This window comes from Polypterus senegalus, chromosome 3 (genome assembly GCF_016835505.1).
Source record: "Polypterus senegalus isolate Bchr_013 chromosome 3, ASM1683550v1, whole genome shotgun sequence".
NCBI classification, from domain to species: Eukaryota; Metazoa; Chordata; class Cladistia; order Polypteriformes; family Polypteridae; genus Polypterus; species Polypterus senegalus.
Window position 1 is genome coordinate 123386361 of NC_053156.1, and position 27466 is coordinate 123413826.

Genomic DNA, 27466 nt, shown 5'->3' on the forward strand with positions numbered 1-27466 from the left:
TGAACTAACATTCTGGATAAGTTAAATTATTGTTTTTTTTTGCTCATTGTTACTGGGATAGACTTCAGCTGCCAGTGACCCTTTAATGGGAAAATACATTTCAAAAAATGGATGGATGATAAAAAAAACTTTTGCACAATCTAAATGTATAAATATTTCCTAAGAAAATTAATTTCTCTATACTTTACACCTTGAAGTAACCATCTCTTTAATGTTGCAAGCATTACAGTGTGATAATTAAGCACACATTGTTCTGGCTATATTTTGTATTTTGAGCATACTTCACGTAGAGCTATAGCGGTCTGAAATGTGTTCTTTTTTATTTTGTACTAATATGAGTCACAGCAGTGGTTCTTTCTCCCTTAACTTTATAGATAGTAGTTACTGTATAATGAGTGCATCTCCCATAGTAGTCAAGACAGAGAAATGCGGGACACAGATCATAACTTTTTATTAAACTATAATATTGTTAAATTTGAACAAATCAGGCATGACAGTTCTTGCAAAGTTTAGTAAAATTTTATACTTATCCAACAAGAGTATATTTCAGGATACTTCACAAATGTGGGGTGGATTATAAGCCAAGGGCAAGACAATTTTGAAAATGCAGAAGGCGTCATAGGGCCTTCTCTTTCTGTCTCTGCTTACAACTTGACTTGCAGGGATTGGGTGGCTGATGGCTGTTATCTTGTCAAAGCCTCTTCTTTCTGTCTAGTTGTAGCAACATCTTCACAAAATGTGGTCTTACTCCTTATTGAATTATTATAAATTTACTTGCTTACATGAAACTCAGTAGGTTACAATAATTTGTTAATTAGCTTAATTTGCTGTTTCATAGTCAAGTGTCTGTCGGCTTTCAGAACACCTACCTTTTCAACAGCAGTGTTCTTTAGAGGCCCATGCTTGCCCTTTTCAGTAATGGTCAGTAAGGAACCATTACTCAGGATGTTGCTGTTTACTTGTTATTTGTTGTCCATTGCTTATTTAAGTGTACATCCTCATTTTTCAGCTCATCCTTGAAACCATATAATGTAGTAAATCTGCAACTGTCTCTGTTTCATTATCCTCAACCTTCATGATAATGCAAGGCCAGCTATCTATGCTGCTTGGCATCCCATGTCTGGTGTGAACTATTTTCCCAGAATATCTCAGTCAGATTATAACAAAAGTAAAAAAAAATTAAATTTATGATTTGTTTTGAATGTAAGTAAAAGGAAAAATTTAAGTATTCAACAATAGGCTAAATACAATCAGTGGAGGCCTTTCTTTCTTTCTTTCTGAAAAAAGAATCAGTGGTATTACAGGTATTACCTGGCAAATCCAGCAATAGTATCTGCTATGTGAGCTGTTCCTAACTTTATTCCTTTTGCAGTGTGTCATATTTTAAAGAAATTCTGACAATAAACCTACAATGAAAGATAATATATGAAAATACAAAGCAAAATAATAATTAGGATTAATAAATTATAGTGATGCATGTACAGTAGCTAAAGAAAAAGGTAATAGTCAACGGAGAAAGGTCAAACTGAAAAAGCTTTTTGGCACATGAATTTGTTACTGTATAAAAAAAATAACTCTCAAAGGAAAAAGGGCCATTATTAATATTGAATTGCTTGGTTTTATGTTAAATAATTGTTTATTCTATATCATACAGTTGTTAAACTATCAGCCTGATGATTGTTTTCTGTTAAAAATCTTTTAGGAAAATCCATATGGACTTAAGTCAAAGTTTAAGGTACTATTTCTACTTTTTTATCACATATTTAGTTGTATCACTTTTATACCTGTTGTTGTTAATTTAACTTTATTCTAAAGAGGATTTTAAATATAGAAGTGTATTACCATAATACATAATACAAAAAAAAGTTATTTTTAGTTTAATCTATTCTTTATATGCAATTGCACTTTAATATAGGGATTTTGTAATTGTCTGGCAGTCTTTTTACTATACAGTTTAATTCCTTCTTTTGTGTATTTGTTGAGTAATTTTTATATATTAAAAATCATAACCCTTGAAAGTTTTTGTGCTTTTTTTCATATTGCTATATTTTCTTAAAATTAATTTTAGTTATGAAAATCTATTTTTTTTTTTTTTATCAGATTCAGGTATTCTCAGAACCACATTTCCAAGGAGAAAGCCAGATTTTAGAAAACAGTGCAATGGTGATACCAGAAAACCTTGCTATAAAATCTTGCAAGGTTTTGGCAGGCGGGTAAGAAATTAATTGACTCCTTAACTGGTCCTTGTGTGTTACCTGAATGGAAAATTTACAAGTTGTAAAACTTTGTGTTTGTCTTAAGTGTATTTTATTTTTCCCCATAACCATTTTTATTTGTCTAGTATGAGTAGATTTAGTTCCTCATTGTTTTTTTGGTAATTTATTTGCATTTTCTTATGATATTACAAAACCTTAATTTCTTTCTGTGATACTCTTTTCCTAGATTTGTGGCTTATGATGAAGAACATTTCAGAGGCAATCAATTTGTGATAGAAGAAGGCAACTATCCTAATTTGACATCTATTGGCTTCCCAAGTCTTGACACACATATACAATCTTTACAAATATTAGGATTTGTAAGTTGTGAAAATGTATTTGAAAGTTGTATTTTCTGTTTCTTTCCTTGACATATTGTAATACCTAATGCAGAGTAGTGTATCCTAAAATCCTTTTTTGTATCTTGAATTCAAAACCACTAAGATTCCAGTTGGAAATCTTTGTAATGGTATACTAAATACATGTACTATATTTTGCATTATGTGAAAAGTCAGATTTAAGAATATTTATACTAATAAAAGGCAAAGCCCTCACTGACTCACTCACTCGCTCACTGACTGACTGAATCATCACTAATTCTCCAACTTCCCGTGTGGGTAGAAGGCTGAAATTTGGCAGGCTCATTCCTTACAGCTTACTTACAAAAGTTGGGCAGGTTTCATTTCGAAATTCTACGCATAATGGTCATAATTTTTCTCCATTTACTGTAATGGAGATCAGCTCGAAAGCCGTGAGGGGCGGAGTTTCGTGTGACATCATCACGCCTCTCACGTAATCACACATTACGTAGAAAACCAGGAAGAGCTACAAAACGCGCTGAAGAAAACATGCATTATATAATTGAGAAGGCAGCGAAACAATTAGAAGCAAGAGAGTGACATATAAAACCATATTTAGCGGCCCACGTGAACTGACACAGTGCGCAGACAGAAAGCAACAGTTCCAAAGAGTGCTGAACAAAAACCGAATTACACTGCTACTCTCAAATAGACAAACCACACGCCGTGGCGCAATAGTAGAGTCTTCTCTTGTAGCGCCGAGGTTCGATTCCCGAGAGGGGATGCACTAAGTATGTACGCGCGCTTCTCGGTTCATTTTAACCTCGCATCCCCTTAGTTTGAGACGTATGAAAACACATGCGGTTTAGGCAGAAAGACAGATCACCTATTGAAGCTTCATGAATAATGGATACTTTATTCGCGATCAATGATTGTTTTGGTAAAGCCATACTCAGTGTATTCATTAGATGAACGGTAAAAAAGTAAGAGCGAGGGGACGGTAACTTACTGAGGCACAGAAGCAAAACCACAATAGCACGCGGGCTCGATGTACTGTAGTGCGCGTCAACTCGATCTGACTTGCGCGATCACATTCCAAAAAATATTTCTTTTCAAGTTCTGTTTAGTCCATATGTGTCAAACTCAAGGCCCATGGGCCACATCCGGCCCGGCGTGTAATTATATCCGCCCGAGATCATTTTATATACTGTATTATTGTTATTAATGGCCCGGGGATATGAAGCGCTGGTAACACAATAAACTACAGATCCCATAATCCAGCGCTTCAGCTGCCTTGTCGAACACTTACCACGTTAATCAAGTCTAGCTTATGATGCTACAAGTTATTGCCAAGCTAGCCCACACGATGCCAAAGAGAAAAGGTGATTCTGAACATAGAGCCTTTAAAAACCGATGGGAGGCTGAGTATATGTTTACTGACATTGCCGGTAAACCCGTATGTCTCATTTGTGGAACGTGTGTACAAAAACTGGGGTCTCCTAACCAGCAAAAGTCGAGCAGCCGGCGTGCGCGCATAGCTGTGCCGGCCTTCGAGATGCTGACTGCGCTTCTGCCTTAAGTCAAAGTGAGCACTTTTAATTTTTTTCATCCTCCCCCTGAGCTATAGCCCAGACAAGTGCAAACACGGGACCCCTTTTCTACACCACAGCAAAATAATATTAAGGCGATTCACACTTTCTTTTGCACGTATACGATTACACGCACACAAGTGGAGGACTGACAGTGCCATCACAGCCAAATAATGGCAGGGACGTCTCACCAGTCTACACAAGACCCACCGCGACTGTCCCCAAAAGGCGATCATAACGTCACCGAACACATGTCTCTGTACTATATAAAAGAAAAAGGCAACTTTCCTTTCTTTACACCTTTTTTCCTTTTATCCCAAACCAAACCCTTTCTCTCTTAACACTGCAGAGGACACAAAACAAATTTTCTTTAATTTCTGGTAATACCGGTAAGGCACATTACCAGAGGCAGAAATTTGAACGTTCACATAGAAAATGTAATTTCTATACCACAGCCGTCGTGTAGCGCCTTTCAAAATGGATCTACTACTGAGAGATGATCCATATACATTTTAGCTGCAGTTTGTACTACTTACCTGTTCTGTTATACCGTCTTTTAAAATGTAGTTTACCCGCAACCACTCGAGTAGTGCTCAATGTACTTGTACTTCTTAAAACGTTAATGTTTTACTGTTTAATAACTTATAGACTATATTTTATTATTTTTCCCTTGCACTCAGTGACCAAAGCTATACACACACATATAGACACATACATATATATACACATATATACCTGTGTGTATGTTTGTATGTATGTGTGTATATATATATATATACACACACACACACATACACATACATACACACACACACACATATATAATTTGTGTATGTATGTATGTATGTGTGTGTATATATGATGTAGATATGTATATATGTGTGTATATGTAGATATCTACTGTATATACATATGTATATATGTATATAGATATGAAGATATGTATGTGTATATATATATACATTTTCTAATGCAGCTAGACGAAAACAACTTAGTGACGCTGCTGCCAAATACACAAAACAATTACTTTTACAAACATGTTACATTATTTTTCAAATGTTTCCTTTTCTTTTTCATAACTTCTTTAACACACGACATCGCTGCGAAGCGCGGGAATTTTGCTGTATATATATATATATATATATCACAGCGACACTTATAACAGTGACAAAACAATTACATTGACAATCATGTTACGTTATTTTCAAAATGTTTCCTTTTGTTTCTCTTTCCTTCTTTAACACACTACTTCTCCGCTTCCAAGCACAGGTATTTTGAGATATATATATATATATATATATATATATATATATATATATATCTATATATATATATATATATATATATATATATATATATATATATATATATATATATATATATATATATATATATATATATATATATATATATATATATATATATATATATATAGATAGATAGATAGATAGATAGATAGAGATATAGATATATATATATATATAGATAGATATATAGATATATATATAGATATGGGAACAACACTCATATCAATGACAAAACAATTACATTAACAATCATGTTACGTTATTTTTTACATTTTTCCTTTTCTTTTTCATACCTTCTTTAACACACTACTTCTCCGCTGCGAAGCGCGGGAATTCTGCTAGTTAAAAGTATATAGTCAGGTCCATAAGTATTTGGACAGTGACACAGTTTTGATAATTTTTTCGCTCTGTACACTTCCACAATGGATTTGAAATAATGCAGTCATTATGAGATTGGTGTGTAGACTTTCAGCTTTAATTTAAGGATTTTACCAAAAATATTGTATGAGCCATTTAGGAATGACAGCCATTTTCTGCATAGCTACCAGCCCTACACTCCCAAATTCCAGGGGCTCAAAAGTATATGGACATTTGTCTGACAAGCTGTTCCAGAGCCAGGTTGAAGCAGTTCCCTCGTTATTTCATTAACTGTTAAGTAGGTAAAAGGTCTGGAATTGATTCCAAGTATTGAATTTGCATATGGATGCTATCACTGTGAACTCTCAATATTAGGTCCAAAAAGCTGACAATGCAAGTAAAAACAGTCCATCATTAGGCTGAGAAAACAAAACAAACCCTTTAAAGAGAGAGAGCAAAAATGCAAGGAGTGGTCAAATCAATCATTTGTCATATTCCTTAAAAGAAGGAATACACTGATGAACTCCGCAACACCAGAAGGTCTGGAAAAATACAGAAGACAGTTGGTCTGGATGATTGCAGAATCCTGTCCTTGGTGAAGAAGAACCTTTTCACAACAAACCAAGAACTCTCTTCGGGAGGTAGACCTATCATTGCCAAAGTCTACAATCAAGAGAAGACTTCATGAAAGTAAAGACAGGGTGTTTACTGCAAGGTGCAAACCACTGTTAAACCACAAGATTTATCCAGAAAACATTTTTTAAAAGCCTGTCCAGTTCTGAAACAATTTTCTTTGGTCAAAGGAAACTAAGATCAGTATATACCAGAATACTGGAAAGAGAAGAGAATATGGAGAAGAGAGGAAATGGCCACATCATCTGTGAAAGATGGTGGAGGCAGTTTTATGGTATGATCATGCATGACTGCGAAGTAAGTCATTAATGTTTGATGATATGAATGCTGCAGGCAAAAATAGTATCAATTCTGAAGAGTATAGAGCTATCATGTCTGCTTATATTCAGCCAAATGCAGCAAAACTGATAGGACAAGACTTCACAGTACAGTTGGACAATGAACCAAAAAATACTGTGAAAGCAAACCAAGTACTTTTCAATGCAAAGTAGTGGAATGTTCTTCATAGGCCAAGTCAATCAACTGACCTCAACCCGATTGAAAAAACTGATGGCAGAAAGTCCAATGAACAAGCAGCACCTGAAGTCAGCTGCAGTAAAGCCTTGGCACAGTCATTGACTGTAAGGGAGTTTCAACCAAATATTGAAAATTGCCGTTATATTTATGATTATGTTAGTTTGTCCAAATACTTTTGAGCCCCTGAAAATAGGAGTCAGGGGTGGGGGTTGATTTGTTTTTAATCCTATTTATGTGAAAATTGATCTATTTGTATGGAATGTTGTGTGATTACAATAAAATCAATAACATTATTAAAAAAGAAAAAAAGAACATAGGTATACACGGTACATGTATTCAAATGTCTATCATTCTAAACAGCTAATACAGCATTTTTGTTAAACCCCTTGAATTAAAGCTCAAAGTCTATACTTCAATCACATCTTGATTTCTTTGTTTTTAATCCACTGTGCTGGTATGCAGAGCCAAAATGATGAAAATGGTGTCATTGTCCAAATACTTACGGACCAGACTGTACATGTCATTTAATGGATACATATATTTTTATATCTAAGTGTTCGCCCTCTCTACTGTTTCAATATCACAAATGGTTCTTAGCTCCTTGTTAGTAGCAACAGTTATGTTAAAAGGCATCTCTGCTACTTTGATTAGTATTTAATAGGAAGATCCAAACTGTTTTAAAAACACTGACCATTACTGAAAATTAACTTGATTGAAATAAAACTTTATGCATTTAAAATGTAAAAATAGTAAAGCATTATTATATAATGAGTATGGCATAAAATAGATTTGTTCTTTTTTTAAATTTGCCTTGTTTGCAAACATACAAGTCTGAACTTAAGCAATCAACAATTAACACAAGATACTATTTCATTGATACAATTTCATGATTGAATTGTTATTGTTTATTACTGTTTATTTTTTTAGGAATTTTCTCAACCATCTATTACTCTGTACTCCAAAATAAACTTTAATGGGAAGAAATTGATTTTCACTTCTGAAGTAGCAAATTTGAAGTTGCTTGGTTATGACCCCCATATATTTTCACTTGATGTGTTGGGAGGATTGTAAGTAAACTTAATTTAGAATACATTTAATTAAGTTTTATTTATTTTTCTATGTGTATATTAAAGAAATATTCAAGAAATATCTCAAACAGAAGCTGTCATTTTAGCAAGAAATGCTGACATTCATAGTTTCCACAGTAGCTGGGGTAGAGGAAAAGGAGTACATTGTTTAGAAAAATGTGATTCCAGGGAAAAAAACTTGCATATTTTTACTTGAAAATGTTGAGTAGAGATGATCAACATTCATTTGTGCACTGTTTCTGTAGTGTTTCTTTAGAAACATGGACACAACATTATTATATTACATAATCAAACATATTTTAGTGAATATAATATTATTTATTATGTCAGTATATGTTATGAAAGTTTAACTTTAAGTGTGTGACTGAATATACTCTATAATAGTTTTAGGAAACGCAGCGTTAAATATTTTTAAGCTATAAGGGAAAAAAACATTTATAGTCCAATAAAGATCTGGAATATTTTTTGAACTCGTAATTTTTTATGTTCGTACTGTTATTACTAGCGTTCCTCCTAAAGCCTTGCATTTAGGTGGAATATTTAGATTCTTATCTTTTTTGAAACAGGTTTTGCAAACGTAAAATTCTTTAAAATTAATATTCCAGTTGTTTTGTGGTGTTTACTGTGAAGTTTATCTCTAGAAAAATAAATCGGTGATCCCAGTCTTCTTCAAGTCTTCTTCACTTGAAAAATGCATTAGCATATTACTTAACGAATTAAGATTGAAGTAATAAACTCATTGTGCACAAATTTTATTTTTTACCAGATGGGTTGTTTATGACCAGTTTAACTACAAAGGACGACAGATATTGTTGGGTCCCCATGAAATAGCTGATTGGCATAAGTTTAGTGGTTGGCATAAAATTGCCTCTTTACGGCCACTTTTACAGGTGAGTGATTTGCTCATGCAATATGAATATGAAGTATATGTACAGTTAATATTTAAAAGAATACTGTTCGAAAAATTTGAGAAAACCAAATAAATGACCATACATAAATTATGCAATAAGGAGTATGCATTTTAAAAAGACAAAATATGCATGTTATATGGGATGTATGTTATATAGTGGGAAGCAATCCTATGCCAGACATCTTAAATAGCTGTTGACTGCTTCTGATTGAGTTCTGGCTGTGCTGTCAATCTCTTTTAACATCGTCGCTAGCTGTTTCAAAATTGACAGAAGTGTCCGCATTGTCTGAAGCATCTAATTCACGCAGGTCAAACAGTTGCTCAAGCTGATCCACTAGCTGCCGGATGAAAGCTCAATCCTTTTCATTTTGCAGCTGTGAGTTGAATGTCTCAAACTCTCCGTCCACATGCTCAGTTGGTTTGCCAGATGCACTCTGGGAGATATAGTTGGGGGTCTTTGTCTTGACCCATCTGCCACATCTTTTCCAATTTATCAACAGATTCCAGATATAATTCCTGGAGTTTACTCAAACGAGAAGCCAAATCACTCACCGGAATTATCTCTCTTCAGATTCACAGGGAGGTGTTCTGCGCCCTGAACACATGACCTTTGTCTGCGAATAGGGACTAAAGATTGTATTCTGTTCTTTGTATTGTATTATATTTACCCCCTTTTTTTGACACCCACTGCACGCCCAACCTACCTGGAAAGGGGTCTCTTTTTCAACTGCCTTTCCCAAGAGTTTTTTGGGAGTTTTTCCTTGCCTTCTTAGAGAGTCAAAGCTGAGTGGCTATCAAAAGGCAGGGCCTATTAAATACGATTGCTTCACTTCTTGTGTGATTTTGGGCTATATAAAAATAAATTGCATTGTAAAGATGCTCCTGGCTAGATTGCCTGCTCTTCGATCATCGCTCATCTTATCCTGGGAAAACCCGATGCAGCAGGCTACACACCATTTGCAGACTGTCTATTATATATGAATAGGACATGCACATTATGCAGTTCTCTGGCATCATCTCTAACCCAGCAGCGGCACATACGTCCATTTCAGATCTTTCACTGACAACATCAGCAAGATCGTCTTGCTTGTCCGAATAACCTCTTGGTCCTCAGTGTCCGTGCCATTTGGCTGACTTATACACATCTCTATCTTCTTTGCCCCCGACCAGATAGCTGCACACCTGAGCAGCTTCTCCAGGAGTCTTGCTTTTTGATATTTTTTCAGTTTTCTTCATAGACTATTTCCCCATTTTTGTGGAGTTAAAGCAGTTCTGTTTAACTGCAGTGTAGGTTCATGTCTAAGTAAATTGGGCACAAGAAAAACTTTGAAAACAGGTTCATGGCAATAGACAGCCAGGATTCCTGACAACTACATCACTTGTAGATAGTAGGGGGCGCTGCAGCCACCCCAACCTCAGACAACACCACACAAACACAAGTCCTAGGTTCAAATAAGAAATTTATTAACACAAAGTCTCCAATGCGCTCACAATACCTCTTTTCTTTTCCCTCTCCTCCATACCTCCAGGTGAGCATTTTCCTCCTTCCTCTCAGCTCTGATTCCCCTGGATGCAGCAGAGCGGTTTCTTTTATTTCAGACCTTGAGAGTACTTCCAGTGCCAGGGCCTAGCCCAATAGAAGTACTTCCAGGACAAACGGAAGTCCACTCTGAATAGCACCCCATAGTGGCACCCAGGGACCCCACAGGGCTGCTTTACAGCACTTCAAACATGCCCTGCAATTTTCCACGGGTGTATCTGCCCCCAGGGATGCTGCTGCCAAGTAGTTCAGGGGAATATGTAATAATCCTGCTCCCCCTGTCCTTCCTTTAAACTGGCCTTCCAGCTGGGTAATGTTCCTCCACTGATTCCTGCTGGAATGCCAGTGTACCCATTCCTCAAATCGTATCCTATGTCCAGATACCTGTGTAGGCAGGGGACCTCCTGCCTCTTTTCATGTCTGTTTTCCAGTAGGGCCCCCCAGTCAGATATGGGAAAGGAGTCCATTCTGGCAGGGACAACTGTTGCCGTCCATTCCATATGCTAGTTGGCTTTTGAACTTTTCATATGTGTTAAAAAGCAACATACACCGTATTTCAAAATGTGGTTCACAGTTGTATTCTTTTGATTAATTATATTTTTTATTTTTCAAAAGACTTTTCTTCTTCCATAGCTGTTCCCATTTTTATATGGGGTTGTTACTTTTTTGACAAGGCTTTGATTTTTACAGCTGGATGCTTTTTCTAATGTCAACCCTTTCCATTTATCTGGGCTTGGGACCTGCTGCAAAATGCAGGCTGGGTTTTTCAAAGGGCTGCTTTAAAATTTACAACTTAAAAACGTCCAAATATCATAAAACAAAGAAATAGCATTTTAATTGATATGATAAGAAGTTTTTCAAGTTATTTTAGCTAAACATTTTGTAACACCTTGTTTTTAAAAATGTACAAAATAAACTGTATTTCTTATAACAGATGGAGGAATTGTTTTGTCATCATTTCTGCATATTTCTGTGTCGTCACCTTCCAGTTGCATACACTGCTGTTTAAGACACTTTAAAATAACCACATCAGTCCACTCCAGGAAGTCAGTGGCTGCTTTACAATCCTTCTTCTGTTTATTTTTGTAGTTCTTCCATTATTCTGACGTGGAAGTTATTCTGAACTACTAAAGCAACTTTTATGCTAATACTTTAACATTTGCTCTATAATGTTTTATTTTTTCCACTCATTTGGTTTCACAACCAAACATATTTAGTTTATATTGTTGAGGTTGAAGCATTTAAGTCATGTAGCATATAATAGGAATACTATGTAAAGCCCAGAAACTGAAAGAGAAAGTATATTTTTATTTTGTATTTATTAATTGTATCATTTTCTTGCGTCTTGCAGAAACAAGTCTACTTTAAACTTCGAAACAGAATGACTGGAACACTAATGTCCATCACTGGAGGACTGGATGATATAAACTTAATAAGAATTCAAGCAGTGGAAGACACTGGATTAGATGATCAAGTCTGGTGCTACAAAGATGGTTTACTCAAATCCAGAGTAATAATTTATTTATGTATATATATATATATATATTGTGCCTTACAAAAGTATTTCTCTTCCTCCAGTGTTTGTAAAAATTGCTGAATTACATTTTGATTTTTAACCATTTATTTCTGTAGCACATTATAAAGGCAAAAAACTAGAGGTTAATAATTGTGAACCCATGAAGTATAAGTCATTTCAATACATATATAATCTGTTAGAAGTGGAACTAAATGAAGCTATGAAAATGCCAAATTAAATAACTGGGTTTTTAAGAGTTTTTAATAATGCTGCATGGTATTAGTTTGGTGTATCTCTATTGATAAAGCATTACAGATTTTTGGTGTACAACAGCAAAAGGCCGCCTCACCACTTCGTGTATGCTTAGTTTATGGAATAATGAGCAAACTAGTGTTTGAGGTTCTAATATTATTAGGACTAGAAATATAAAAGAACAGGCACTAAATTGCCTTTTAGCTAAGTAATTCTAAAATGCACATGCAGATGATATGAAAAATAAAATGAAATAGTGTCTATAGTTTCCATTCCTCCCACCTGTATTGTAGGTATTAAATTAGGTGTAAACACACAAACTGAAAACCTCTGGAAAGATTAAACATCTATCCAAAGACTACACTACACTGCTAGGAGCTTTAAGACATGGATACTATCAACAATGAATTGCCTCTCAAAGATCTTTGTTTCCAAATCATAATGACATTATGAATTTCAGCAAATGGCAGGTGTTATTGTTGTAAATAAGTTGATCATAAAACAGACTTTTATTGGATCAGTAATATGCATATTTTTTCTCACCCTTGTAAAAAGATTAAAGGCCTGTTTATAAAACCTGAGATTGATGTCATCTATTTCATCACAGATTGCTGAAGACTGCTGTGTGGAGACTACAGGGGCTATCGTGATAGCTGGTTGTCGACTTGGACTCTCTCTGGAGATTGGAAAAGAGAACCATTTTTGGACCATCAGCCCTCAGGGAATAATCAGACTAAAAATAAGGCCTGAACTTGTACTGGAAGTTAAAGGTGATTTTTTAAAAATATATATTTAAGAAGTCTGTGTATTGAATAAAAACAAATTATGAATTTCTAAACAAAAATGCACACATCAGTCTATTGCTACACCCACTTTTTCAGTTGCAGGGTTGCTAAGAGCCAAACATTTTTTTAGCCTGGTTTGGGCATGAGGCATTGAGTGGCCCTAGACAGGATACCAGTCCTTGGGAGGCTATATTCTCTCACATCTCTATCATTCATAATGAAGGCCGTTGACAGCTGCCAGTCAGTCTACAATACCACAAACATCTTTGTAATGTGTAGGGAAGCCATGGTATTCTAGAGAAAACCTATGTTGTGTACACAGGGAAACTCGGCACAACCGAGCCTAGATTACAAAGTGAGTCTCTGTTTTTATTAATATGAATTATTTCATTATATTTTTCACAATATTTTTCACAATAGTATGTTCTTTTTAATTAAGATAACAGTGCATAACACAATCCAATAAAAATACAGTCTATGTAATATTAACCGACTATCAAACTATTTATCAAAATAAAACACTCCGCATCTCTCCCCAGTCTGTCTCAGAGAACTGTGCAGCCCAATCTGAAGTGATTTCTTTCATATATTAAGAGACCAAAATAAATTAGCAGAGTTCCAACATGCTTATTTTGGATTAGCATTAATGAATTCTTGCCAAATTGCATAAAAAGTTTTGAACATTCTCTCACAGAGAGAAGATGTATTGTTCTCCAGTTTTAGATAATATGGTGTAAGACATCAGTTTCCCTTTTACTTTGTAGTTATTGGCATGTGTTAGGATTCTTCTAAGCAAATCGAGTCTCCTGTGATCAATGTAGAGTAGAATGCCATTTGGTGTTAGTATGTGTGTTTATGTGTATATAAATATAATTCCTGGAGTTTAATTTTTGACCAGTGCAAGACTGAGTGTGAAGGTAGGATTCATGAATATTGGAAATGAAGTTTGCATTCTATAAAGGAAAGGGTGATCCACCAGAGTGTGAGTCCTATCGAGCAGTGTTTTGAGGTAAAGGTTGAGCTGCATGAGGGATCTTATCTGTGCCAGCTGTTTTTTGTTATAGCAATGGTTGTGGTAGCCAGAGGAAAAATTGTCATAGGAACACTTGGTTGTTGGAATCTTTTTTTGATGGCGAAAAAGTGAAGCAGATTTGAAGGAGGAGATACTGAAATGTAAAGCAAGTTTGGAAGTAATATTAACAATATTTAGTTGTTGGGATGAACTCAATCCAATTTATGTTTGTCAGAAGAGGGTGCCTATGAAGGGTGTCCTGCAGGCAGTAACTAAAAATGTGTGAGAGATGTGTAGAATGCTGATTTAGTAGGGTGTCGGCAAAGGAGTTATTCTGGAGTAAGTGAAGTCTTGCTATTTAGGTGGCATTTCCAGTGCAGACAGAGGTACAGGAACAACAGTGATAGTCAGGGTGAGAGGTGCATGAAAGAAATTCCATAAGAGAGTCCACTATTCTAACTTCTAAAAGAGCCTATCTGTCATTAAAGGGAAAATTATATAAAAGGTGTGTGAGATGTACTGTGTATGCTGATTGGGAGTGCGAAACATGGCCAATGAAAGAGGAACATGAAGCTAGAAAGCAGGTGGATATGTGGAGCATCACAGAGTGAGGGAAAGACAAAAGCAGAATTAAGAGAAGGACTTGGTGTGGAGGTGATAAGGTGTTGTGTCGTGGAGAAACAGACTAACATGGTTTGGGCTTGAAAGATAGAGGATGACCGAGTGAAGAGGTGCACCAAGATGAAGGTAGAGAGGGAGATGTCTTCTTTGGCCAACAGGGAGGTTGGAAATGGATTGAGACAATATTAAAAGATTGGATCTCATCCAAAATTATACTGAAGACAGTGGAGGGAAACATTTTTGGGGGTGCAGACCTAGCAATGTGGGGGCTTTTTGACATCATTCACAATTTGCATCCCCTCCTGGATAGATTGTAGACTGTTTTAGATTAAACAAATGTTTGAGATTTTCACTTTTTAGGTAACTTATGTTATGCTTTGCACAGATTCAAGAAGAGTGTTTTTATGAATGGCTGAATTTCATTCCGTATCTGTTTTCCAACTGAAAAATACCTTTCCCATCATTTCCCAAGATCACCTGGATGTGAACTCCTTGAAATACACTGATAGTCTAGAAAAACTACTGCTGTCTTCACCAATATTAGCCAGTAATGCTTCAGGGACAGATATTGATGGACAATGAGAGGAAGCTGAGTAGATTACTTTTCACAGAGTTTCTAGCTTTATGTGTAAAAAGTAGTATGTTAATAGAAGAATAAGTTTACCCTATGAAACGGGTCAAAGGATGCAAATACATTATCTGTATGGAAATCTCTGCGTATCTTGGATATTTAGCAACTTCATAAATTAAATAATGTATAGGTTAAAGAAGGTTGCAGTCTGTGATTATCATACATGGGGCAGCAGATAAGAATGTGTCTGCCTTAAATTGTGCCCTACTGTGGTACCATACCTTGAGCAAATGGTGGATCGGTGGTTCACTGGTAAATCTACAGGACTATGTGAAGAACAAAGCGTTTCCTTTCCAGGAGCAGAGGTTTCACTGATTTCCTGTCTTCTGACAAAATCTCAAATCTTCGTACATGCAAGGCTCAGTAGCAGATCTGAATGCCCGGCTGTGACATGCCGCTTTTTGCTTTAGATCTTTGTAGAGTCATCCTTTTATACGTGGCCATTATGATTTCCAGATAAATTAAGTTAGTTTTGAGTCAAACAATTTATAAAAAAAAAAAAGAATTTTATAATATATATAGCTGCGGTGGGTTGGCACCCTGCCCAGGATTGGTTCCTGCCTTGTGCCCTGTGTTGGCTGGGTTGGCTCCAGCAGACCCCCGTGACCCTGTATTCGGATTCAGCGGGTTAGAAAATGGATGGATGGATGGATAATATATATATAGGGATGTTCTAAAAAAAATATGCAAGAAGATATTTATTGTAATATTATCATTTCTCCAATCTAGTGTAAGAAGATATTTTTAAATAATTACTTTTGTTTTTATTAGTTGCAGGCTAATTGCAGTTAAAGGGCGGTTATATTTTGGTTTTCATTTCATCAATATGAATAAAGAATTGATGGCACAGATCTACCATAAATACAGTAAAACATATGATCTAAATGCTTATTTCCTGGTGTGGTATATTTTGCACAAATGACAGTTTTTATATACAGTATATTATATCCAAGTGACCTGGAGTTTAGCCAAGTGGGATCAATAGATGGATGGCATTCCAAACGTGCTGCTAGTTTGTCAAGCATACTGTACTGCATTATAGTCGGTCGGCTCCCCCTGCTGATCTGATATAAGCACTGCACAGTTGATATGCTATGGTCCAAGATAAAACAAGCCCAAATATTCACGCAGCTCTCAAGCCAAACAGCTATGGATATGACGCTGAAGAGAACCGAGACACATAAACTTTGCTGAAGCATCCAAGTCTGCTTTCTAACAAGAGAATGTACTGGAGATCGAAAGCAAACCTGAAATGACAAGGGACATAGCGGCTAAACACAGATCAAGTGGAAGTGGAACATATGACCTTTTCATTGATAAATGACCATACAATCATTTTTTTTTTACTCTCCCAATGAAAAGAATGTTTATGTTTTGTGCTTTAAATAAGTTGTTATGATCAGTTACTTTAAATTGTGCCAGTATGAGTGCGAGCGGCCATCAGTTTTCATATTTGGTTAATGAGGTAACTGGGTTTAGACATAGACGAATGGTTTTAAAAGGTTGTTTGCATGAAATGTTTTTGTCAAAAATTGTATTGATTATATTTGTCAGTTAAAAATAGTTTTATTTTTCTAAAAAGTTGTTGGAAAAAAGTATATGTAGAACATATCGAGATCTCTTATTTAATTTTTTTTTTTTTTTTAATTATTAGGTGGTCATCAATATGATAAAAATCAAGTTATCCTGAACACTTTTGATGAAAGCAAACTGAACCAGATTTGGGACATGGATATCTTATAAAGGGCAAACATTATAAAAAGTCTCAAGAAAGAGGATTCATTGGGTGATTCAGTAATTTTAGGTTTAATATGCTGAGTTGTATTTATAAATCCATGATGGGAGACCCCACGTTTTTTTAAAGAATTTTTTTTTTTTTTTAATACTAAGATTGCAGTTTTCATATTGAAATATATTTTGCTAAATTAATCTCTTTTTGGCATGCCACAATTTTTCTTAGAATGTATGTACTGTATGAAAAATATATCTATGTTTAGAAACTATATATACACTGTACAGTATATATATATATATTATTTGTTTAAGTATGACCATACTTTTTTACAAAAAGATAAAATGTATTTTTCTAATTGCTGCTTTTACTTTTGAACTAAAAATAAGTGACATATTTGGATTATTGGAAAAAGCAAAACCAAACATTTAAAATACATTTTTAAAACAAGCGGAGTGTTGGCATTAGCTGTGCCCGGCCATTTTAGCCCATCTCATTGCCTGTCCTTACCAGTCACACGTCTCTCAAGTGATGGCACTCAGTGACCCCCATGGTAGTCGTCACTCGCTAGCCCCCCACCACATTCCAGCAGTAACCCCTGTCAAAGTGGATGGTTGGAGCATTAAACACAATGCTGTTCTTTTTCTGTGTTTCATTAGGCTTCAATAAATAGTTTCAAGATGGCTGCCTTTTAAGTAGATGTAATTAATTTATATTTGAATACTTCTGGCCTTGGAGGACAAAGATAATGGACACGTGTGGCAGCAGTGTGAGTTTGTGACTTGAAAGTAACGCGGTTTGTTTTAAGAAGGTTGTCCTGAATGGAATTGTGGGTTGCTTGACACAAAGTATGCAAAAAAGTGAGGCTCCATGATATTAGCATATTGTGTGTACATTTTTTCCTTTGTTTTTTAACACTGTAAATGTCAAATGGATTGTCCTGTCCATCAAACCAGACTCTCTTTTTGTTCTGTTCTTCCTTCTTAACCCTTTTGTGTTTGGATACGTTCTGGTGTGTACAGTCGTTTATATACAGGTTTTCAGTTGGCACATTTTTGCATTTCTTGCTGCTGCTGCTGCACATGACTTACTGTATTATTGTATCTGACTGCCTGGCCTTTTATGGCATAAAGGAATTTCTGGCTCTTTGAAATTATTAACAAGTCTAACATGGTGGAACCTTCATGTTTTAAAAAGAAAGAAAGAAAAAAAGATTTTGTTATATTTGGTTTTCTGTTACAAGACTGCTTGATTACTTGAATGCAATGTAAACATTTAGAATTTTCAAAATAAATACATTTTTTGCTTTAGCATTTGTGCTTGATTTATTAATTACATTTCCACCCATGTCCCACATTCTTGGTATGTAGTAGGACTTAAAAATGGTGATAAATAATAACCCAAAATTTATGGTATGATACATTTTTAATTATCATACACAATTTTTATGTACAGTATGTAACAAAACAGTCGAACAATAACCCGAACCATTTTCGTAAGGGAGTGAGGCCTTTCACTTCAGTTGAGGTGCCGTTAACCATCGATGATGCTGATTACAGTCTTGCCCCTTGAATGGCCGTTCTCGACTTTCTGAAAGGCTTGAGGAAGTTCCGAAAATTGGAACACTTGCTCTATGACAGGGCGAACCTGAAAAAAATAAAAAGATCATAAACATACAGCAAATGTACCTAATGTGCTTTGTAATAGAAAGTGCTTTTAACGGAGTTCACTTGTACACATTCAACAGAATAGGGCTAGTGTGAGGTCAGCGTCGGTTCAGTTTGGTTTTACAATTTATTCCGCTTTTATTGATGCCTTTAAACATTTTGCTTTCAGCACATCCTGTCATATCATGTGCAGTGCGTACCCTTAATGCCCACCTCACAGACAAATGGGTCCAAAGTGAAATACATCAACAGAAATTGTGATGAGACTGGGACATTCTTGTGCTTGGCGCTTTTATCTGTGCCACTGATCAACATGCTGTTTAATTAACAATGAAGAGCGGTGGCCGCATCACAGCTGCATGACTCATCCATCTGTCACTATAATAAAATGACAGAGACTGAAATTCTTCCTGTCAGTGGGCACATGGGGATGGGCACTCGGCCTCTTGCAGAATAATAGCTGGTGATTAGCAGCGCGGAACAAAAATGCAAAAGGATTACGGACAAACAAATTTATTGTGTTGAAAATTATTACTCAATTATGTGTAAATGAGATCATAAGGCTCATTTAAAGGAAGAGGCAATCCAGCGACTGCAGGGACAAAATATTAGAACAGACAGAGGCCTGGTTAGCCACTAAAACCTGTACAGAGTTACCAAAGGAAAACATGGGGCAGATGGAAAAGCTTCAGACAGAAAGCCAACAGGACCTTTAATTATGGAGTGAACAAGGCATATAAAGGCAGTAAAAGTGAAGAGATCAGTAAAGATGACTGATAAGAGCTGATAAAAATCATGTCATCAAAAATACGACTACTGTGTCATTTTCGTTGTATGGATTAATGATGGCTTTGTATCAGTCGAGTCGTCTGCCTGTAACAAACTTGGAATGTATCCACAGCCATTCTAGATTAAAGCATTGCAACTCGGTTCTGCAGTACAGTATACTGTAATTTACTAGGCATTTTGTATTTGAGTGAAGCTAAAGCCAAAATTGAATTTCAGTTTCCACAAATGTGTCCGTCTATTATACCTGGTAAGAAAAATCATTGACTCATCCTTTCCACTTGCATTATTTTTTAGATTTGGAAATGCAACCTGACTATCTTGGCATACTTCACAGGGAAGCTGCACAAACACTCAATTACAGTACAAAGCGCACACACACACACACACACACATCAGCGCTTTGTCCTCTTTCAGCACAGAATGTGCCTTTGGGAGGCAGAGTCCTCTATTTCTTTTAGGGCTGTCAATCAGTATTTGCATCTTTTTTTTTTTTGCATTAATTTCATTCACATTTGCAATTCATGCAAAGATTAAATTTGGCTAATGAACATGGAGCAAGAGCTGCTTTTAAATAATGAAATCGAGCAAGATGAAAGATTTCAAAATGTAAATTGAGCTGAGGTTTGTCCAAGTTGCTGGATTTTTATAAAACAAACTCCCATGTTTTCTTTCTGTTGAGCCGTTTCTCCCCCTGTAACACTGTTTAAGATAACCCTGAACCCAAATGCTTAACTTTCATTATACAATGCATGGAAAGAGCATTTGGTGTCAATCTCTGCCACAATGCCAACACTTGTGGTACGCCATACGTGGAAAAGTAAAACCAATGCATTTTGTTACAAACGTCTACATGGCATTGTTTCTCTATTCTCATAGGGTGTACAACAAAAATGCAAAGGTGTTCTGAGGAGTATTCTTGAGCTGTAAAGTGCAGTGAAATTATTGTCCAACGAACATGCAACACATCGCCACTCTGTCTGCCATTGAGGAAAACATCCTGCATTGAATTGTGTTCCAAAGAAGGCAGGCCCCTCTTCACCTCATGGCTACAGACCAGTGGCACTTACAACTCTCATCATGAAGACCTTTGAGAGACTGGTCTGACACTATAGGAGTCCTCTTGTGGTAGACCACCTGGACCCCCTGCAGTGGGCCTATTGGACAAAGACTGAAGCTGACGATGCAATTATCTCTCTGCTTCGTAAGGCTTACTCTCACCTGGATAAAGCAGGCAGAGCTGTGAAGATGATCTTTTTCGATTTCTCCAGTTCCTTCATTACCATCCAGCCATCCCTGTTAAGGAGTAAACTCACAGAGAAGCAGGTGGATGAGCCTGTGGTGTCCTGGATAATGGACTATCTGTCAGGCAGACCACAGTTTGTGAGACTCAAGGTGTTTGTTTCTCATAAGGGATGTGAGCAACACTGGAGCACCACAAGGAATAGTCCTACCTCCTTTCACTTCACTCTGTCCACCTCCAACTACAAATATAACACCAGGTGATGTCACTTACAGAAATTCTCAGATGATTTTGCACATACGAATACATTTTAATACATTTTGCACATAAGCAGAGTAAAGGAGTCAGGGTGAGAACTTTGTTTCTTCGTGCAAAGAGATTTGTCTGCATCTTAACATCAGCAAAACCAAGGAACTGGTTGTTGATGTTCACCACACCAAAGAACTTCTATGTTCAGTCACTATTCAGGGAGCAGATATAGGAGGTGGTCTACAGTAGTGACAGGTTGGGCTGGTCTTACAACACAGAGGAATCATATAAGAAAGGGCAGAGCAGGCTCTTTATCCTTAGGAGAATGCTGTCCTTTAATGTGAGACGTGACATCCTTCACATCTTCTATAACTGTGCTGACCAGTGGCATTTTCTATACTGTGATGTGCTGGACTGGTAACATCACAAGAGAGAAGCCCACCGAATAAACAAAGCTAAATGAAAGGGCAAGCTTAGATACAGGGTGCACTCTGGATACCCAGGAGGTAATACTGAAGGAGAGAATTATTTTATGAACAATGCTGCACATCCTTTCTCTGACACATTGACAGCCTTGAATAACAGCACATCAAGAATGGCTACTGGGGCTCTTTTATACCAAAAGCAATATGTCTGCATGATGCCTCTCTGGGACTGGGAGTGCCAAGTCAGAAGTTTTCTTTCTTTTTTTATTTCCTTCCTTGTTCTGACCAAAGCGTCATTTATATTTATTTATTTATTTACGTACATATTGGGACTCCAGCGAACCACAGTGAGAGCCATTATCCACAAATGGCAAAAACATGGAACAGTGGTGAACCTTCCCAGGAGTGGCGGCCGACCAAAATTACCCCAAGGCGCAGAGGCGACTCATCCGAGAGGTCACAAAGACCCCAGGACAACGTCTAAAGAACTGCAGGCCTCACTTGCCTCAATTAAGGTCAGTGTTCACGACTCCACCATAAGAAAGAGACTGGGCAAAACAGCCTGCATGGCAGATTTCCAAGGCATAAACCACTGTTAAGCAAAAGAACATTAGGGCTCGTCTCAATTTTGCTAAGAAACATCTCAATGATTGCCAAGACTTTTGGGAAAATACCTTGTGGACTGATGAGACAAAAGTTGAACTTTTGGAAGGCAAATGTCCCGTTACATCTGGCGTAAAAGGAACACAGCATTTCAGAAAAGAACATCATACCAACAGTAAAATATGGTGGTGGTAGTGTGATGGTCTGGGGTTGTTTTGCTGCTTCAGGACCTGGAAGGCTTGCTGTGATAGATGGAACCATGAATTCTACTGTCTACCAAAAATCCTGAAGGAGAATGTCCGCCATCTGTTCGTCAACTCAAGCTGAAGCGATCTTGGGTGCTGCAACAGGACAATGACCCAAAACACACCAGTAAATCCACCTCTGAATGGCTGAAGAAAAACAAAATGAAGACTTTGGAGTGGCCTAGTCAAAGTCCTGACCTGAATCCAATCCAAGGTGGTTCATGCTAGAAAACCCTCAAATAAAGCTGAATTACAACAATTCTGCAAAGATGAGTGGGCCAAAATTCCTCCAGGGCACTGTAAAAGACTCATTGCAAGTTATACGCAACGCTTGATTGCAGTTATTGCTGCTAAGGGTGGCCCAACCAGTTATTAGGTTCAGGGGCAATTACTTTTCACACAGGGCCATGTAGGTTTGGATTTTTTCTCCCTAAATAATAAAACCATCATTTAAAACTGCATGTATGTGTTTATTTATTTAAAAGCTTCTGTAAAAAGACAAATTGCCCCCTGGGGACAAATAAAGTTCTCTCTATCTATCTCTAGTAAGACCCTTGTGTTCTTCCATCCTGGTTTCAGATGCTGTCTTTTGCTGATACAACACAATGAGAAATGTTTCAATACTCTAAATTGTACTGTTTTTTCCCCCACACCTCTAATATATATTTTTAATGCCTTAAACTTTGATGAAGTTGTAGCCCTCCATAATCTGAATATTCTTCCAAGTTGTGCTAAAATGTGCATAAACTTCCTGTCGGTGGTTACGACTTTACAGGCTAACAATAAGGATTGCAAGCTGTCAGTTTTATCTGTGCACTTTAGCGCCGATTCACACTTGAGCATTGTAAATTTCCAGCATTTGCTTTTTAATTATTTTTTGCAAGCGACTTTTAAGCATTCTTCAGGCTTTATCTGGGAGCTTTTCAGGTGCCTTTGGTACAAAATATGACTGACACCATTTGTTATGTTGTAGGTTGTGAGGTGTTGTCTCCAGAATGTCATCTGTGACTTTAGTGCTTTTAGTCCTGCTAATAACAGTACTGAGGAGCCGATGTCATCAGCGTCGAGTAATCGCACATATTGGGTTCATCCTGTTCTATAGGCAGTTGAAAGGACAATTCTGGACTCTCTATGAAGCACAAGGCATGCTGAAAAATTCCAGCATTACATTTGGGTGTCGATAAGCCTGCAAGTTCTGAGATGTGGGGGGATAAAAAAAATAAATAAATCAGTGCAATACTGTATTTCAGAAAAACAACTGCCTGCAGCCATTGGTGTAAAATTATGAAAGCATATGAACTGGTTGTCTAGTAACAGCTGTTGAAGAAAGACTTATTGTGTCCAGTGCTAAACATACATTGTAGTCACAGACTGCCCATTTAATCCTGTATGTGCCGAGGGGTAAATTTAATGTGCCCAGTTTAAGGTCACCGGGAGTCCGTGATTACTGCAGCAGTAACGTAACGAAGGCAAGAAACGTGGATAGCGTGTCAAGCAGACAATGAGTGTGCTGCATTCAATCCAGCAAAAGAAACCAATTAATAATAATAATAATAATACCGTATTTACTTGTGTACCATGCACCCTCGTGTAAGACGTGCACCCTAATTTTTACAAAGAAAATCGCGAAAAAAGTTTTGCCCGTAATGGCCAGCGTTGTGATTGTATAGGAAGCGTTTAGAGAGAGAGCGCGCGCTGTCAAGCGAGAGAGAGAGCGAGCCCAAGAAGAAACAAGTAAACATTACAGAATTACATTTCCTCGTGTATGACGCGCACCTGATTTTCTAATGCTAATTTTCGGGAAAATGTGTGCGTGGTACACGCGTAAATACGGTATTATTATTATTTGCTCAAGATGTAGTCATTTGAAACAGCAAGATCTGGTGGTGCAGCAGCCAGAGTTTACCTGGGGGCTTGGATTAGGGATAGATGAGATTTATTTCACGAAGGCCTAAACATACGGTCTTAATTGAAAAGTATTCCTGAAATATTCCTACTTTTCAGTGTTATAACAGGTAATAACACTTTATTTGTTAGTTTCAGTGAGTTGCTTCAGTCCCTGCTCACAAAGGACGAGACATTGACTTCTGGTAAAAATACTTCTGAACCGCTCTCATTTGCTTTTACCAGCATTTTAGGAGCATTACAGTGGAACAAGTGTTTGGCGAAAAATGCTCCTAAACAGCACACTACTAAAATTCTTTGATGTGAATATTGTCAATGAGAACAACGGCCAATAACTTCTCAAGTGTTTTAGAAGCATTCTGATCTGGCGCTAAACCTCTAGAAAAATGCATAGTGTGAATGGGGTCCTTTGGCAGTGACAGATAATGGCCATTTAGCTAGTGACGTGACTCCTGCACTTACCACTGGCCAATACTGGGAGCGGGAGCCTATCTTAGCAATAGCATGAACACCATCACACAGGAGAGGACTTACAAGGCACCAGTCAGCCTGATCTGTGTGGAGCAACCGCGGAAAACACCAGGGCAGAACGTGAAAACTCGACAGGCTCAGAATCAGCCTCAGACAGATGGGAATTGTATGGCAGCAACACTAACCAGCGCGCCATCACACCACCCTCAGTCACTGAATGAAATGCTGTACAGTCTTCTCAAGCCCTCTCCATCTAATTCAGGTTTGGGGCCAACCGAGCTTATCCTATCCTATCTTATCCTAAGTCTTCATCTTCAATCAGTTCTGAATGGGGCGTCATTTCTTTGCAGAAGTACAGTGGTGTGAAAAACTATTTGCCCCCTTCCTGATTTCTTATTCTTTTGCATGTTTGTCACACAAAATGTTTCTGATCATCAAACACATTTAACCATTAGTCAAATATAACACAAGTAAACACAAAATGCAGTTTTTAAATGATGGTTTTATTATTTAGGGAGAAAAAAATCCAAACCTACATGGCACTGTGTGAAAAGTAATTGCCCCTTGTTAAAAATAACCTAACTGTGGTGTATCACACCTGAGTTCAATTTCCGTAGCCACCCCCAGGCCTGATTACTGCCACACCTGTTTCAATCAAGAAATCACTTAAATAGGAGCTGCCTGACACAGAGAAGTAGACCAAAAGCACCTCAAAAGCTAGACATCATGCCAAGATCCAAAGAAATTCAGGAACAAATGAGAACAGAAGTAATTGAGATCTATCAGTCTGGTAAAGGTTATAAAGCCATTTCTAAAGCTTTGGGACTCCAGCGAACCACAGTGAGAGCCATTATCCACAAATGGCAAAAACATGGAACAGTGGTGAACCTTACCAGGAGTGGCCGGCCGACCAAAATTACCCCAAGAGTGCAGAGACGACTCATCCGAGAGGCGCTGTGATAGACGGAACCATGAATTCTACTGTCTACCAAAAAATCCTGAAGGAGAATGTCCGGCCATCTGTTCGTCAACTCAAGCTGAAGCGATCTTGGGTGCTGCAACAGGACAATGACCCAAAACACACCAGCAAATCCACCTCTGAATGGCTGAAGAAAAACAAAATGAAGACTTTGGAGTGGCCTAGTCAAAGTCCTGACCTGAATCCAATTGAGATGCTATGGCATAACCTTAAAAAGGCGGTTCATGCTAGAAAACCCTCAAATAAAGCTGAATTACAACAATTCTGCAAAGATGAGTGGGCCAAAATTCCTCCGGAGCTGTAAAGACTCATTGCAAGTTATCGCAAACACTTGATTGCAGTTATTGCTGCTAAGGGTGGCCCAACCAGTTATTAGGTTCGGGGCAATTACTTTTCACGCAGGGCCATGTAGGTTTGGATTTTTTTCTCCCTAAATAATAAAAACCATCATTTAAAAACTGCATTTTGTGTTTACTTGTGTTATATTTGACTAATGGTTAAATGTGTTTGATGATCAGAAACATTTTGTGTGACAAACATGCAAAAAAATAAGAAATCAGGAAGGGGGCAAATAGTTTTTCACACCACTGTATAAGCTGCCTAAATAGTTAGCTTAACGCCTTTGAAAAATCTGAACTTAAATTAGCTAATATTTATTAATTATTAAAATTATCTCTTCAGACGTAGAATTTGGTTAAAACTTCACCTCAAGTACGTTTGAAAACATTTCAGTTAGTTTCTCCACTTTGTAAGGCCTGCTGGGTGTTTTGAGCCTAGCTCCTCTACCGTTCCAAATAAACTGTCCGCTAAATGACACCGGGCATCTCATTGCGTGAATGGGTGATTCAGTGGAAACATCACTGATGAGTTTTTGTTGACGGGAAGCCTTGCCCTCGTTCTTTCACACTGTCCTGCTCGTCTAATGCCATCGGATTAAAAGTTGTGAATCCGAGTATTCGAGATGTGCAGCCCACTAGACGTGGTCAGCAAGTTCACAAACCAGAATGATAACAAAAGGAATCAACATTTCTGTGAAGAAGTATTTGGCCCCTTTTCATTTTTTGAATGTTTGATATTTATGACATGCTGGTGATGTGCTTTCTAAACTTGTTTGTCTCCACAAAGTTTTCCATTTGTAGAAGTCGGCCCCCATTATATACTGTATAGCCAAATGGCCAAAACACATCTGCAATCTGTAAAGTGCCGGGGGGGCTCCACTGAACCTGAACAAGACGTGGTCTTGAAAAGAAGAAACTCTGTGGGCAATAGCAAGTCTTACCAAAAATGGCTATGCTATCAAAATCACTTCAGGGTGAACAACTTAAAAGTGTCCAGTAAGTTGCCTAAAAACACAAATCAGAACAATATTTAGAGATTTACCGGCCTCTCTGCTGCCTTAGCTAAAGCTACTGCTGATTGATAAAAGCATACGCAACTTTTTTGTGCCTCTCATAACTAATGGGACAGTTGTTGGCACTTACTACGCCTCACAGCTGCAGCCTGGTCACTGTCGTGGTGGAGTTTGCACTTTCTCTACGATTCAGTGGGTGTTCCCAGGGGGTCTCCATGTTAACTGACAAACTGTCTAACTGTAAGTGGGGGTCAGTGTGACCTGGAAGGGACTGATGCCCCTTTATGCTTATATCATGCAATCACCTCCGGCTTGATTATTGGATAGATGGATACTTTGTTTATTTGCAATTGTGTCTGTACGTTGATGTCCATACTATTTAGGAATGTAATGCACCCCCAAAACTCATCCTATGTTTGTCCTCATTCTCCAGTATCACCCGGGACATTCACAAATGTAGAAATCTCCTCCAAGCCGAGCTGTCACTTTCAGCCTTTAT

At 37.3% G+C, this 27466-nt stretch overlaps 2 protein-coding genes across 3 annotated transcripts in view; one reads left to right on the plus strand and one right to left on the minus strand.

Moving 5' to 3' along the window:
* The window catches only part of crybg1a (crystallin beta-gamma domain containing 1a), a 327674-nt gene extending 309321 nt beyond the window's left edge, over nucleotides 1–18353 (plus strand). For both annotated transcript variants that reach the window (XM_039747873.1, XM_039747874.1), the window contains 8 exons: nucleotides 1703–1735; nucleotides 2101–2213; nucleotides 2443–2575; nucleotides 7884–8023; nucleotides 8811–8934; nucleotides 11846–12004; nucleotides 12870–13032; nucleotides 16966–18353. In XM_039747873.1, coding sequence (XP_039603807.1) covers nucleotides 1703–1735; nucleotides 2101–2213; nucleotides 2443–2575; nucleotides 7884–8023; nucleotides 8811–8934; nucleotides 11846–12004; nucleotides 12870–13032; nucleotides 16966–17054 — 954 coding nt within the window. In that variant the 3' untranslated portion in view covers nucleotides 17055–18353. The remainder of the gene's footprint in view (nucleotides 1–1702; nucleotides 1736–2100; nucleotides 2214–2442; nucleotides 2576–7883; nucleotides 8024–8810; nucleotides 8935–11845; nucleotides 12005–12869; nucleotides 13033–16965) is intronic.
* Nucleotides 18354–18449: 96 nt separating this feature from the next.
* Nucleotides 18450–27466, minus strand: part of rtn4ip1 (reticulon 4 interacting protein 1) — a 44394-nt gene continuing 35377 nt past the window's right edge. Inside the window, exon 9 of the mRNA XM_039747875.1 lies at nucleotides 18450–18690. Coding sequence (XP_039603809.1) covers nucleotides 18577–18690 — 114 coding nt within the window. The 3' untranslated portion in view covers nucleotides 18450–18576. The remainder of the gene's footprint in view (nucleotides 18691–27466) is intronic.